The following is a 12,015-nucleotide window of genomic DNA, read 5'->3' on the forward strand; positions in this document are numbered from 1 at the left end:
CATAATATTACATATACTTTTTGGGGTCCTTGACATGAAATATTGAGCACCACTGATACAGAAACATACGGGGTTTTTTTAGCAAACTGTCAGTATTTTGAAGATTTTTTTTTAATTTTCGACATCAGGCCTAAATGTGTTAACCCATTCTGAACGGGAACCCATTTTGGTGTTAGCATCATGTCATGCTTTAGCTTTTGAAAAACAGCAGATCTACAAGCTCATAGCGCGCCACTGAGTGGCGCGCTACGAGCTTGTAGGTCTGCTATTTTTGAAAAATCGAAGAACGACTGAATTTTTTTTAGAATCTGATCTCAGGTCAGAATGGGTTAATCAGACCAGTGTGTTGTCCCGTGGAAACCTCGTATGAATCTGATCTCAGGTCAGAATGGGTTAAGAGACCCGAACCGACTCCCTCGCGGACAAACGGCTCCGGGGCGAACACAAAGCAGTGGTGGGAGGAAGTGCTGTGGTGTTTCTGAGCGGTGCTGTGTAGCCTCTCCAACGTCCTGCTTTCAGACATGCACGGCAGCATGTGGCAGCCAAGTCTATGGACTTTTAATGATTCTCTTATTCATTCAGTCCCAGATTTGTCTGGTTTCCACACTAGACTCCAGCCCGTACACTAGCACGTACAGTGACAATTATCAACCTGGGGGTCCAGGTTGATAAAATACACATCATTTTGGGGGTCCTTGACATGACAATGTCTGAGCACCATACCACGGGTTCCGTGGCATTGTTTCCGCGGGTACGTAGGTACAGGACCTTAATTTATTTTAGTTATTTATTATAACTCTGACATACAAACAAATACAGAACACAGATCAACAATATACAAGTCAGCATATGAGTTGACTCAGCCTCGGTCAGAAACACATTTGTACAAACGGTTGTTCATGACGTGACGTAACTCCAGGAATGTGAGACAGCACCTTCCCCTGATTGGCTCTCAGTCTCAGCACAGGCACACATCTCATTGGAGCAGCTGTTATTTTAGTTCGACGTGATTGGTCGTATGTTCTTGTACTTTGACGTGATTGGTCGTATGTTCTTTTACTTTGACGTGATTGGTCGTATGTTCTTTTGCTTCCATGTGATTGGTCGTATGACTCTCAGGCACCATATGTATGTGCAGCGGAAAAAAACGGTACTAAAAGTTTCAACAGTTGTTTTTATTTTTATTGTATATTATATTAATAACATCCTGTATTGTGGTAGATCGTGGCTGCCGGGCAGACAACTCCAAGCCTGTGATGATTGCTGATGACATCATAGTACTGATGACATCATAGTACTGATGACATCATAGTACTGACAACACAGACTCTCCTCCTATATATAAATGGTGTCATGTTCAGTAACGCTGTCTTACAGAACAAGGTGTTAACGGTGTGGTTTCAAACAGTGAGCTGAGCTTCCAGTCTGTCTTACAGAACAAGGTGTTAACGGTGTGGTTTCAAACAGTGAGCTCCCAGTCTGTCTTACAGAACAAGGTGTTAACGGTGTGGTTTCAAACAGTGAGCTCCCAGTCTGTCTTACAGAGCAAGGTGTTAACGGTGTGGTTTCAAACAGTGAGCTCCCAGTCTGTCTTACAGAGCAAGGTGTTAACGGTGTGGTTTCAAACAGTGAGCTCCCAGTCTGTCAGATGTTTCCCTCTATAGTCAAGCTGAGAGTAGACCCAGAAGTCATCCATAAGAATGGTAGTTATGTAGCGGTGGGACACAAAGTGTACGTCTTTGGAGGTTCCCGTCTGAATGCTAGACGTGTAAAATATCATAATGTGAGCGTCTTCGATACAGTGTCTCTGAGATGGACCACGTTGCCCCCTGATGTGACATCAGTGACAACCACACGAGGAGAGCGCCGGCCTGAGGTTCCCTTCAGTCGCAAAAAACACACGGCTGTGCTCATTGGAGATATTGTCTACATATGGGGTGGAAGGTGTATGAATGGAAAGCTTTGCAACAACATGCTTTATGGATTTGACGTCGACACCCACAGATGGCTCACTACCGAGGTTTCTGGGAGCGTTCCAGAGGCGAGGTGGGGCCACTCAGCCTGTGTCTTGAGGAAGGACATGTATGTCCATGGAGGACTGAAGAATCTGGGTGTAGTCACTAATGGCACCTACAAGCTGGACACCACCACGATGGTCTGGACTTTAATTCACCCCGGAGGAACTCGGGCGTTATATTCAGCATTTCACACTGCCTCCATCATCGGGACAAAGATGTTTGTATTTGGTGGGGACCAGGAGGCCGCCAACATCAGAGTGTTTGACACGGAGACCAACCTCTGGCAGAGCACGTCTTCTGCACAGCTGCTTCCAGAAGGACACTGGAGGCATTCAGCCTTTGTCTACAATGGAGAGCTGTACATATTTGGTGGTGAGAACTGGAGTGAGGACATTGCTAATGTTCTGTGGAAATTCAGTCCGGAGACATTCTCCTGGAAGCAGGTTAAGCTCAATGTGACTGACCCGTTAAGGGTGATTGGCGGCTGCTGTTGCATGGTGGGAGATCGTGGCATCATCTGTGGAGGTACTGAAGAAGCATCAGGCCGGTACAGGTATGACCTGTACATCTTGGACCTCAGTTCCAGTCTCAAGACGCTTTGCAAGCTGACGGTCATTCAGTACGAACTGGAGCAGTCCGGACTCCCACACAACATCAGGTGGGAACTGGCAGCCATGATGACTAAGAAGAACCTTCCAAGACGCAAGCGAAGGTGTAAATAGTTGGAAAATCTGGCATAGGAAGTGGGAGTCAACTTGTATACTTCGCTGACCAATAACGGAGCAGAGGGGAGTCCCGAACCGACTCCCTCGCGGACAAACGGCTCCGGGGCGAACACAAAGCAGTGTTGGGAGGAAGTGCTGTGGTGTTTTTGAGCGGTGCTGTGTAGCCTCTCCAACGTCCTGCTTTCAGACATGCACGGCAGCATGTGGCAGCCAAGTCTATGGACTTTTAATGTTTCTCTTATTCATTCAGGAGTGAAATGCAATCACAACTGAACAGTGCCAGACCAGATCTCTACGAAGGAAAAAAAAAAAAAAAACTGCACTGCAGATTTGTCTGGTTTCCACACTAGACTCCAGCCCGCGTACACTAGCACGTACAGTGACAATTATCAACCTGGGGGTCCAGATACATATAATTTTGGGGGTCCTTGACATGACATTGTCTGAGCACCATACCACGGGTTCCGTGGCATTGTTTCCGCGGGTACGCATGGTACAGGACCTTAATTTATTTTAGTTATTTATTATAACTCTGACATACAAACAAATACAGAACACAAATCAACAATATACAAGTCAGCATATGAGTTGACTCAGCCTCGGTCAGAAACAATGGTTGTTCATGACGTGACGTAACTCCAGGAATGTGAGACAGCACCTTCCCCTGATTGGCTCTCAGTCTCAGCACAGGCACACATCTCATTGGAGCTGCTGTTCTTTTAGTTCGACGTGATTGGTCGTATGTTCTTTTACTTTGACGTGATTGGTCGTATGTTCTTTTACTTTGACGTGATTGGTCGTATGTTCTTTTGCTTCCATGTGATTGGTCGTATGACTCTCAGGCACCATATTTATGTGCAGCGGAAAAAAACGGTACTAAAAGTTTCAACACAGTTGTGATTTGTATTGTATATTATATTAATATCATCCTGTATACTAGAGTACCGAAGTCTGAAGTCACTTTCAGTAGAGGGCGCCAGTACTCAGGTTCATGTATTATTTTATTTTTTTCATTGAAATCCCCATAGCCACTCATAGACATGAGTGTGATTTTTATTGTACATGATATTAATAACATCCTGTATTGTGGTAGATCGTGGCTGCCGGGCAGAAACCTCCAAGCCTGTGATGATTGCTGATGACATCATAGTACTGATGACATCATAGTACTGACATCACAGACTGTCCTCTCCTCCTATATATAAATGGTGTCATGTCCAGTAACGCTGTCTTACAGAGCAAGGTGCTAACGGTGTGGTTTCAAACAGTGAGCTCCCAGTCTGTCTTACAGAGCAAGGTGTTAACGGTGTGGTTTCAAACAGTGAGCTCCCAGTCTGTCTTACAGAGCAAGGTGTTAACGGTGTGGTTTCAAACAGTGAGCTCCCAGTCTGTCTTACAGAGCAAGGTGTTAACGGTGTGGTTTCAAACAGTGAGCTCCCAGTCTGTCAGATGTTTCCCTCTATAGTCAAGCTGAGAGTAGACCCAGAAGTCATCCATAAGAATGGTAGTTATGTAGCGGTGGGACACAAAGTGTACGTCTTTGGAGGTTCCCGTCTGAATGCTAGACGTGTAAAATATCATAATGTGAGCGTCTTCGATACAGTGTCTCTGAGATGGACCACGTTGCCCCCTGATGTGACATCAGTGACAACCACACGAGGAGAGCGCCGCCCTGAGGTTCCCTTCAGTCGCAAAAAACACACGGCTGTGCTCATTGGAGATATTGTCTACATATGGGGTGGAAGGTGTATGAATGGAAAGCTTTGCAACAACATGCTTTATGGATTTGACGTCGACACCCACAGATGGCTCACTACCGAGGTTTCTGGGAGCGTTCCAGAGGCGAGGTGGGGCCACTCAGCCTGTGTCTTGAGGAAGGACATGTATGTCTATGGAGGAAATAAGCTGATGGGTGGAGTCACTAATGACACCTACAAGCTGGACACCACCACGATGGTCTGGACTTTAATTCACCCCGGAGGAACTCTGGCGGCATATTCAGCATTTCACCCTGCCTCCATCATCGGGACAAAGATGTTTGTATTTGGTAGAGATGGGGACCAGGAGGCTGACAACATCAGTGTGTTTGACACAGAGACCAACCTCTGGCAGAGCACGTCTTATGGACAGCCTCGTCCAGAAGGACGCTGGGGTCATTCAGCCTTTGTCTACAATGGAGAGCTGTACATATTTGGTAGTGAGGACTTGGGTGCGGACATTGCTAATGTTCTGTGGAAATTCAGTCCGGAGACATTCTCCTGGAAGCAGGTTAAGCTCAATGTGACTGACCCGTTAAGGGTGACTGGCGGCTGCTGTTGCATGGTGGGAGATCGTGGCATCATCTGTGGAGGTATTGAAGAAGCATCAGGCCGGTACAGGTATGACCTGTACATCTTGGACCTCAGTCCCAGTCTCAAGACGCTTTGCAAGCTGACGGTCATTCAGTACGAACTGGAGCAGTCCGGACTCCCACACAACATCAGGTGGGAACTGGCAGCCATGATGACTAAGAAGAACCTTCCAAGACGCAAGCGAAGGTGTAAATAGTTGGAAAATCTGGCACAGGAAGTGGGAGTCAACCTGTATACTTCGCTGACCAATAACGGAGCAGAGGGGAGTCCCGAACCGACTCCCTCGCGGACAAACGGCTCCGGGGCGAACACAAAGCAGTGTTGGGAGGAAGTGCTGTGGTGTTTCTGAGCGGTGCTGTGTAGCCTCTCCAACGTCCTGCTTTCAGACATGCATGGCATGTGGTAGCCAAGTCTATGGACTTTCAATGTTTCTTTTATTCATTCAGGAGTGAAATGCAATCACAACTGAACAGTGCCAGACCAGATCTCTACGAAGGGAAAACTAAAAAAACAACTGCACTGCAGATTTGTCTGGTTTCCACACTAGACTCCAGCCCGCGTACACTAGCACGTACAGTGACAATTATCAACCTGGGGGTCCAGGTTGATAAAATACATATAATTTTGGGGGTCCTTGACATGGCATTGTCTGAGCACCATACCACGGGTTCCGTGGCATTGTTCCGCAGGTACGCATGGTACAGGACCTTAATTTATTTTAGTTATTTAATATAACTCTGACATACAAACAAATACAGAACACAGATCAACAATATACAAGTCAGCATATGAGTTGACTCAGCCTCGGTCAGAAACAATGGTTGTTCATGACGTGACGTAACTCCAGGAATGTGAGACAGCACCTTCCCCTGATTGGCTCTCAGTCTCAGCACAGGCACACATCTCATTGGAGCTGCTGTTCTTTTAGTTCCACGTGATTGGTCGTATGTTCTTTTACTTTGACGTGATTGGTCGTATGTTCTTGTACTTTGACGTGATTGGTCGTATGTTCTTTTGCTTCCATGTGATTGGTCGTATGACTCTCAGGCACCATATTTATGTGCAGCGGAAAAAAACGGTACTAAAATGATTTATTGTATATTATATTAATATCATCCTGTATACTAGAGCACCGAAGTCTGAAGTCACTTTCAGTAGAGGGCGCCAGTACTCAGGTTCATGTATTTTTTTATTTTTTTTTCATTGAAATCCCCATAGCCACTCATAGACATGAGTGTGATTTTTATTGTACATGATATTAATAACATCCTGTATTGTGGTAGATCGTGGCTGCCGGGCAGACAACTCCAAGCCTGTGATGATTGCTGATGACATCATAGTACTGATGACATCATAGTACTGATGACATCATAGTACTGACATCACAGACTCTCCTCCTATATATAAATGGTGTCATGTCCAGTAACGCTGTCTTACAGAGCAAGGTGTTAACGGTGTGGTTTCAAACAGTGAGCTCCCAGTCTGTCTTACAGAGCAAGGTGTTAACGGTGTGGTTTCAAACAGTGAGCTCCCAGTCCGTCTTACAGAGCAAGGTGTTAACGGTGTGGTTTCAAACAGTGAGCTCCCAGTCTGTCTTACAGAGCAAGGTGTTAACGGTGTGGTTTCAAACAGTGAGCTCCCAGTCCGTCTTACAGAGCAAGGTGTTAACGGTGTGGTTTCAAACAGTGAGCTCCCAGTCTGTCTTACCGAGCAAGGTGTTAACGGTGTGGTTTCAAACAGTGAGCTCCCAGTCTGTCTTACAGAGCAAGGTGTTAACGGTGTGGTTTCAAACAGTGACCTCCCAGTCTGTCTTACAGAGCAAGGTGTTAACGGTGTGGTTTCAAACAGTGAGCTCCCAGTCTGTCAGATGTTTCCCTCTATAGTCAAGCTGAGAGTAGACCCAGATGTCATCCATAAGAATGGTAGTTATGTAGCGGTGGGACACAAAGTGTACGTCTTTGGCGGTTCCCGTCTGAATGCTAGACGTGTAAGATATCATATTGTGAGCGTCTTTGATACAGTGTCTCTGAGATTGACTACGTTGCCCCCTGATGTGACATCAGTGACAACCACACGAGGAGAGCGCCGCCCTGAGGTTCCCTTCAGTCGCAAAAACCACACGGCTGTGCTCATTGGAGATATTGTCTACATATGGGGTGGAATGTGTATGAATGGAGGAAAGCTTTGCAACAACATGCTTTATGGATTTGACGTCGACACCCACAGATGGCTCAATGCCGAGGTTTCTGGGAGCGTTCCAGAGGCGAGGTGCGGCCACTCGGCCTGTGTCTTGAGGAAGGACATGTATGTCTATGGAGGAAATAACCAGATGGGTGGAGTCATTAATGACACCTACAAGCTGGACACCACCACGATGGTCTGGATTTTAATTCCTTCCGGAGGAACTCTGGCGTTATATTCAGCATTTCACACTGCCTCCATCATCGGGACAAAGATGTTTGTATTTGGTGGATATGGGGACCAGAAGTGTCAGAGTGTGATCAGAGTGTTTGACACGGAGACCAACCTCTGGCAGAGCACGTCTTCTGCACAGCCTCTTCCAGAAGGACACAGGGGTCATTCAGCCTTTGTCTACAATGGAGAGCTGTACATATTTGGTAGTGAGAACTGGAATGAGGTCATTGCTAATGTTCTGTGGAAATTCAGTCCGGAGACATTCTCCTGGAAGCAGGTTAAGCTCAATGTGACTGACCTGTTAAGGGTGACTGGCGGCTGCTGTTGCATGGTGGGAGATCGTGGCATCATCTGTGGAGGTACTGAAGAAGCATCAGGCCGGTACAGGTATGATCTGTACATCTTGGACCTCAGTCCCAGTCTCAAGACGCTTTGCAAGCTGACGGTCATTCAGTACGAACTGGAGCAGTCCGGACTCCCACACAACATCAGGTGGGAACTGGCAGCCATGATGACTAAGAAGAACCTTCCAAGACGCAAGCGAAGGTGTAAATAGTTGGAAAACCTGGCATAGGAAGTGGGAGTCAACCTGTATACTTCGCTGACCAATAACGGAGCAGAGGGGAGTCCCGAACCGACTCCCTCGCGGACAAACGGCTCCGGGGCGAACACAAAGCAGTGTTGGGAGGAAGTGCTGTGGTGTTTTTGAGCGGTGCTGTGTAGCCTCTCCGGCGTCCTGCTTTCAGACATGCACGGCAGCATGTGGCAGCCAAGTCTATGGACTTTTAATGTTTCTCTTATTCATTCAGGAGTGAAATGCAATCACAACTGAACAGTGCCAGACCAGATCTCTACGAAGGGAAAACAAACAAAAAAAACTGCACGGCAGATTTGTCTGGTTTCCACACTAGACTCCAGCCCGTACACTAGCACGTACAGTGACAATTATCAACCGGGGGGTCCGCTGCCAAATGCATATCATTTTGGGGGTCCTTGACATGACATTGTCTGAGCACCATACCACGGGTTCCGTGGCATTGTTCTGCAGGTACGCATGGTACAGGACCTTAATTTATTTTAGTTATTTATTATAACTCTGACATACAAACAAATACAGAACACAGATCAACAATTCAGCAATTTACAACCGAAATCTTAAATATACGAATCAGAAAAAATATGATACCAAAACTAAAGAACTATAAGAGATAGACAGATAATTAATTAAAACAATTACAATGTTGATCAAAAGTTGCCGGAAATAATTTCCCTGAAATGTCCCAGGGAAGGCAGTGATGTGATTTTTTTAAGGACTTCTTGATCTCATTCCAATCAAAAGGAGCACTGAAGCCCAACACACACCGTCTGTGAAGCGGGTGCGTAGCGACGCGGCACAGTCGTTGCCGCGCGGCAACGCCTGGAAAATAGAACGGTGGCGTATCGGAGCGTGAGGCGAGGTGTGAACGTGGGAAACGTTCATTGAAAATAACGGGTTATATACTGTTTTGACGGGCGGCGTTCACAGACGGTGTGTGTTGGGCTTAATAGAGAATGCTGCTTTGTGTTAGCAAAGGGAACCTTTGGAAGTCACTAGATCGGCTTTGATAGGTACTTGGATTCTGATCCAGAGCTAATTATTGGGGGGGGAACGTATTTTCTGATGGGGGTCGGCGGCCAATTACATATATTTTTGGGGGTCCTTGACATGAAAATGTTTGAGAACGACTGACATAATAGAAACATGCCGGTGTTTTTCAGAAAACTGTCAGGATTCTGAAGACATTTTGTAGAATCGTTCTCGGTCGAAATGGGTTAATTCATGGTAGGGAAAAAACGGAGATAAAAGTTGCCTGAACGACAGCAACGATATAATAGATGCAAAAAAAGGAAAGAAAAATTAATTCTGTTTGTGTATTTTCATGTCAAAAGTCCCTAAAAGTACCATCTTAATGACTAACAAAAAAAGTTTGTCTTCAATGCTTCCGTCACATCACTTTCATTCCCCCGTCAATTAACCCATTCTGAACAGGAACCCATTCTGGTGTTAGCATCATGTCGTGCTTTAGCTATTGAAAAACAGCAGATCTACAAGCTCATAGCGCGCCACCGAGTGGCGCGCTACGAGCTTGTAGGTCTGCTGTTTTTTGAAAAATCGAAGAGCGACTGACATTTTTAAAATCTGATCTCAGGTCAGAATGGGTTCAATCAGACCAGTGTGTGTCCAGTGGAAACCTCGTATGAATCTGATCTCAGGTCAGAATGGGTTAAGCCAGTGGTTGGTTGCTATGGAAACCGTGAAGGCAGTTTCTTCGCAGTCATACTGAGAATCAGAACAAACAAATAACAAACATAACACGGCCAAGTCTCTCTCTCATCCACTAACACCCACGTTTTGCTACATTTATGTATTTTTTGTGTTAACCCCACAGTTCCCCATGATAAGCACCACCACAAATTAACAGCCATACTGTAGTACAGGGGTGGGCAACATTGGCGAGGGCCAATATATGTCCACACTCACTCCAAGGGGGCCACAGTACTGCATATTACTGTCGTAGCAAAAATAGACGATCTACGAAGCTTGTAGATCAGCTATTTTTGCTATTTGAATTATGGAACACCTGAAATTAATTTTGCTATTTTTGAATTGGAATCCTGAAAAGTAACCTAGTTTTTATTGAATTTCAAATGCATATAGTTATAGTTAACTTTATGAACTGTTAACATAACTACATTGGACACAAAAAGACAATAACATGTTAATTAGTCATTAAGTAGGCTACTAGTCATTTAATACTACAGTAGTCATGAAGTAATTAAAGCAGGTTTTGGAATTGTAAACGGCTGAAATCAATACTATGTCAGTGTTCTAATATTAACATGAGGGCCGCATTAAGTGAAGGTGGGGGCCGCATGTGGCCCCCGGGCCGCCAGTTGCCCACCCCTGCTGTAGTATGTGGTAATGTGGTTCCCAAACTGTTTCATGTTAGCTGTGAGCTTAAAGGACCACTTTCACCACTTTTCAACTTATCTAAATAATTAATTGTCATGATAAAGTAGCACTTTTTTTCTCGTCTCTCCTCAGTCTGTGTCTCATAGGAGGTTCAGAAACCCGTCCACCAGTGACATCATCGATGAGGTAATCCAAGCCTTAATATGAACTGCATGCTTTCTATTCATGAAAAGTTGCGGAAAATGGAAGCCATCGTTCTCACGTCTGTCTCATTTTCTCTCCAAAAGCATGTGAATATGATGGAATATGATTACAGCTCACATTTCATATCACACACTAGCCCCCCTAAAAAACAAATATATATATATATATAATATATATATATAACAAATTATTTTTTTAAATATATTTTTAATAAATCGATACATATCGTCGGGATATAATATTGATATATCGTGATGTAGGCTACGATATATCCTTACATGGCTAATAGGATCATAACATTTTGATATCATCAACATACGGTGTATGTACGCTATACACCTTCTCCGAGTGGAGTGAACACTTGTGGGTTTCAGCTGTGGCACCAGGCAGCATATGGGATGAATCTCCGTCCCCCCGTCCCCCCCCCTCTCCCCCCCCCCCCCCCCCCCCCCACACACACACACACACACACACACACAGATGGCCTTTGATTTATAATTCCTGCGTAGCTACAGTCTGTGTCTCATGTCCAGGCTGTGTGTATACCTGCACGGGGCCCGTGCACGGGGCCCGTGCACGGCACACATGCTCAGTGTCAGCAACACCTTGCATCTGCCGCTCGTGCAACAGCACAGCACAGCAAACGAGTGGGGGGGTGCGGACCCGTTTTTATGGGTCACGACGAGTAAAGGCGCCCTCATTTTCACAAAATGTTCATATTAATGTTCATGAATTAATACGTAATTATTATTATTATTATTTATTTCCAAAATATTTTCAAGGAATAGGTTCAGGATCAGAGTATAGAACCTGAACCTGCAGAGTTCAGAGTATAAATACAATGGAATGATTTAGCTTTGAGCACCCTCAGTCTTACTGTACATACAGTACAACAGTGTAAAAACAGGGCAAAAACAAACTATAGCTATAGTGCAAAAGAAAGAACATAAAAACAAAACCAACTAAATAAAGTGCAATACAGTAAAGTGCAGTACAGTTCAAGGTCAGCTGTTCAGCAGCCTTGACTGCCTGGGGGAAGAAATTGTTCCTGAGACGGGTGGTATACGAGATCTGATGCCCTGGTGTCTTTAATGATGTTGTGGGCTTTTTCTTTCTCTCCATATGCAGCGAGTGGTGTAGAATCGATGTTATGGAGAATGGGTATAGTTCTGTGCTGTCGATGATTTTAGCTTGCTGTTTTAACGGTCCTCTGCAGCCTGTTGCGATCCTGAGCAGTCGTGTTATCCGTACCACACTGTTGCCAGTTAAGACACTTTCAATTATACAGCGATAAAAGTTCCCTTGGTACTTAAGTCAAATTCTTTAAGGCTCAGAAAGTACAGTCGCTG

The 12,015-nt window shown here is 45.2% G+C and overlaps 2 protein-coding genes across 2 annotated transcripts; both read left to right on the top strand.

Moving 5' to 3' along the window:
- Nucleotides 1-1,972: 1,972 nt before the first annotated feature.
- On the top strand, nt 1,973-2,740 carry LOC308329229 (kelch domain-containing protein 3-like; the record flags this gene model as incomplete). The annotated part of the gene is made up of 1 exon (XM_080783434.1): nt 1,973-2,740. One exon carries the CDS (start codon nt 1,973-1,975, stop codon nt 2,738-2,740), a length of 768 nt encoding a protein of 255 aa, XP_080639560.1.
- A 1,776-nt stretch (nt 2,741-4,516) lies between these two features.
- Nucleotides 4,517-5,290, top strand: LOC308329230 (kelch domain-containing protein 3-like; the record flags this gene model as incomplete). Its single annotated transcript, XM_080783435.1, has 1 exon — nt 4,517-5,290. The coding sequence occupies one exon, from the start codon at nt 4,517-4,519 to the stop codon at nt 5,288-5,290; it is 774 nt and encodes a 257-aa protein (XP_080639561.1).
- Nucleotides 5,291-12,015: the final 6,725 nt, after the last annotated feature.

The sequence above is a fragment of the Protomyctophum bolini genome, assembly GCF_963924005.1.
Source record: "Protomyctophum bolini genome assembly, chromosome: 15".
In the NCBI taxonomy this organism is placed as follows: Eukaryota; Metazoa; Chordata; class Actinopteri; order Myctophiformes; family Myctophidae; genus Protomyctophum; species Protomyctophum bolini.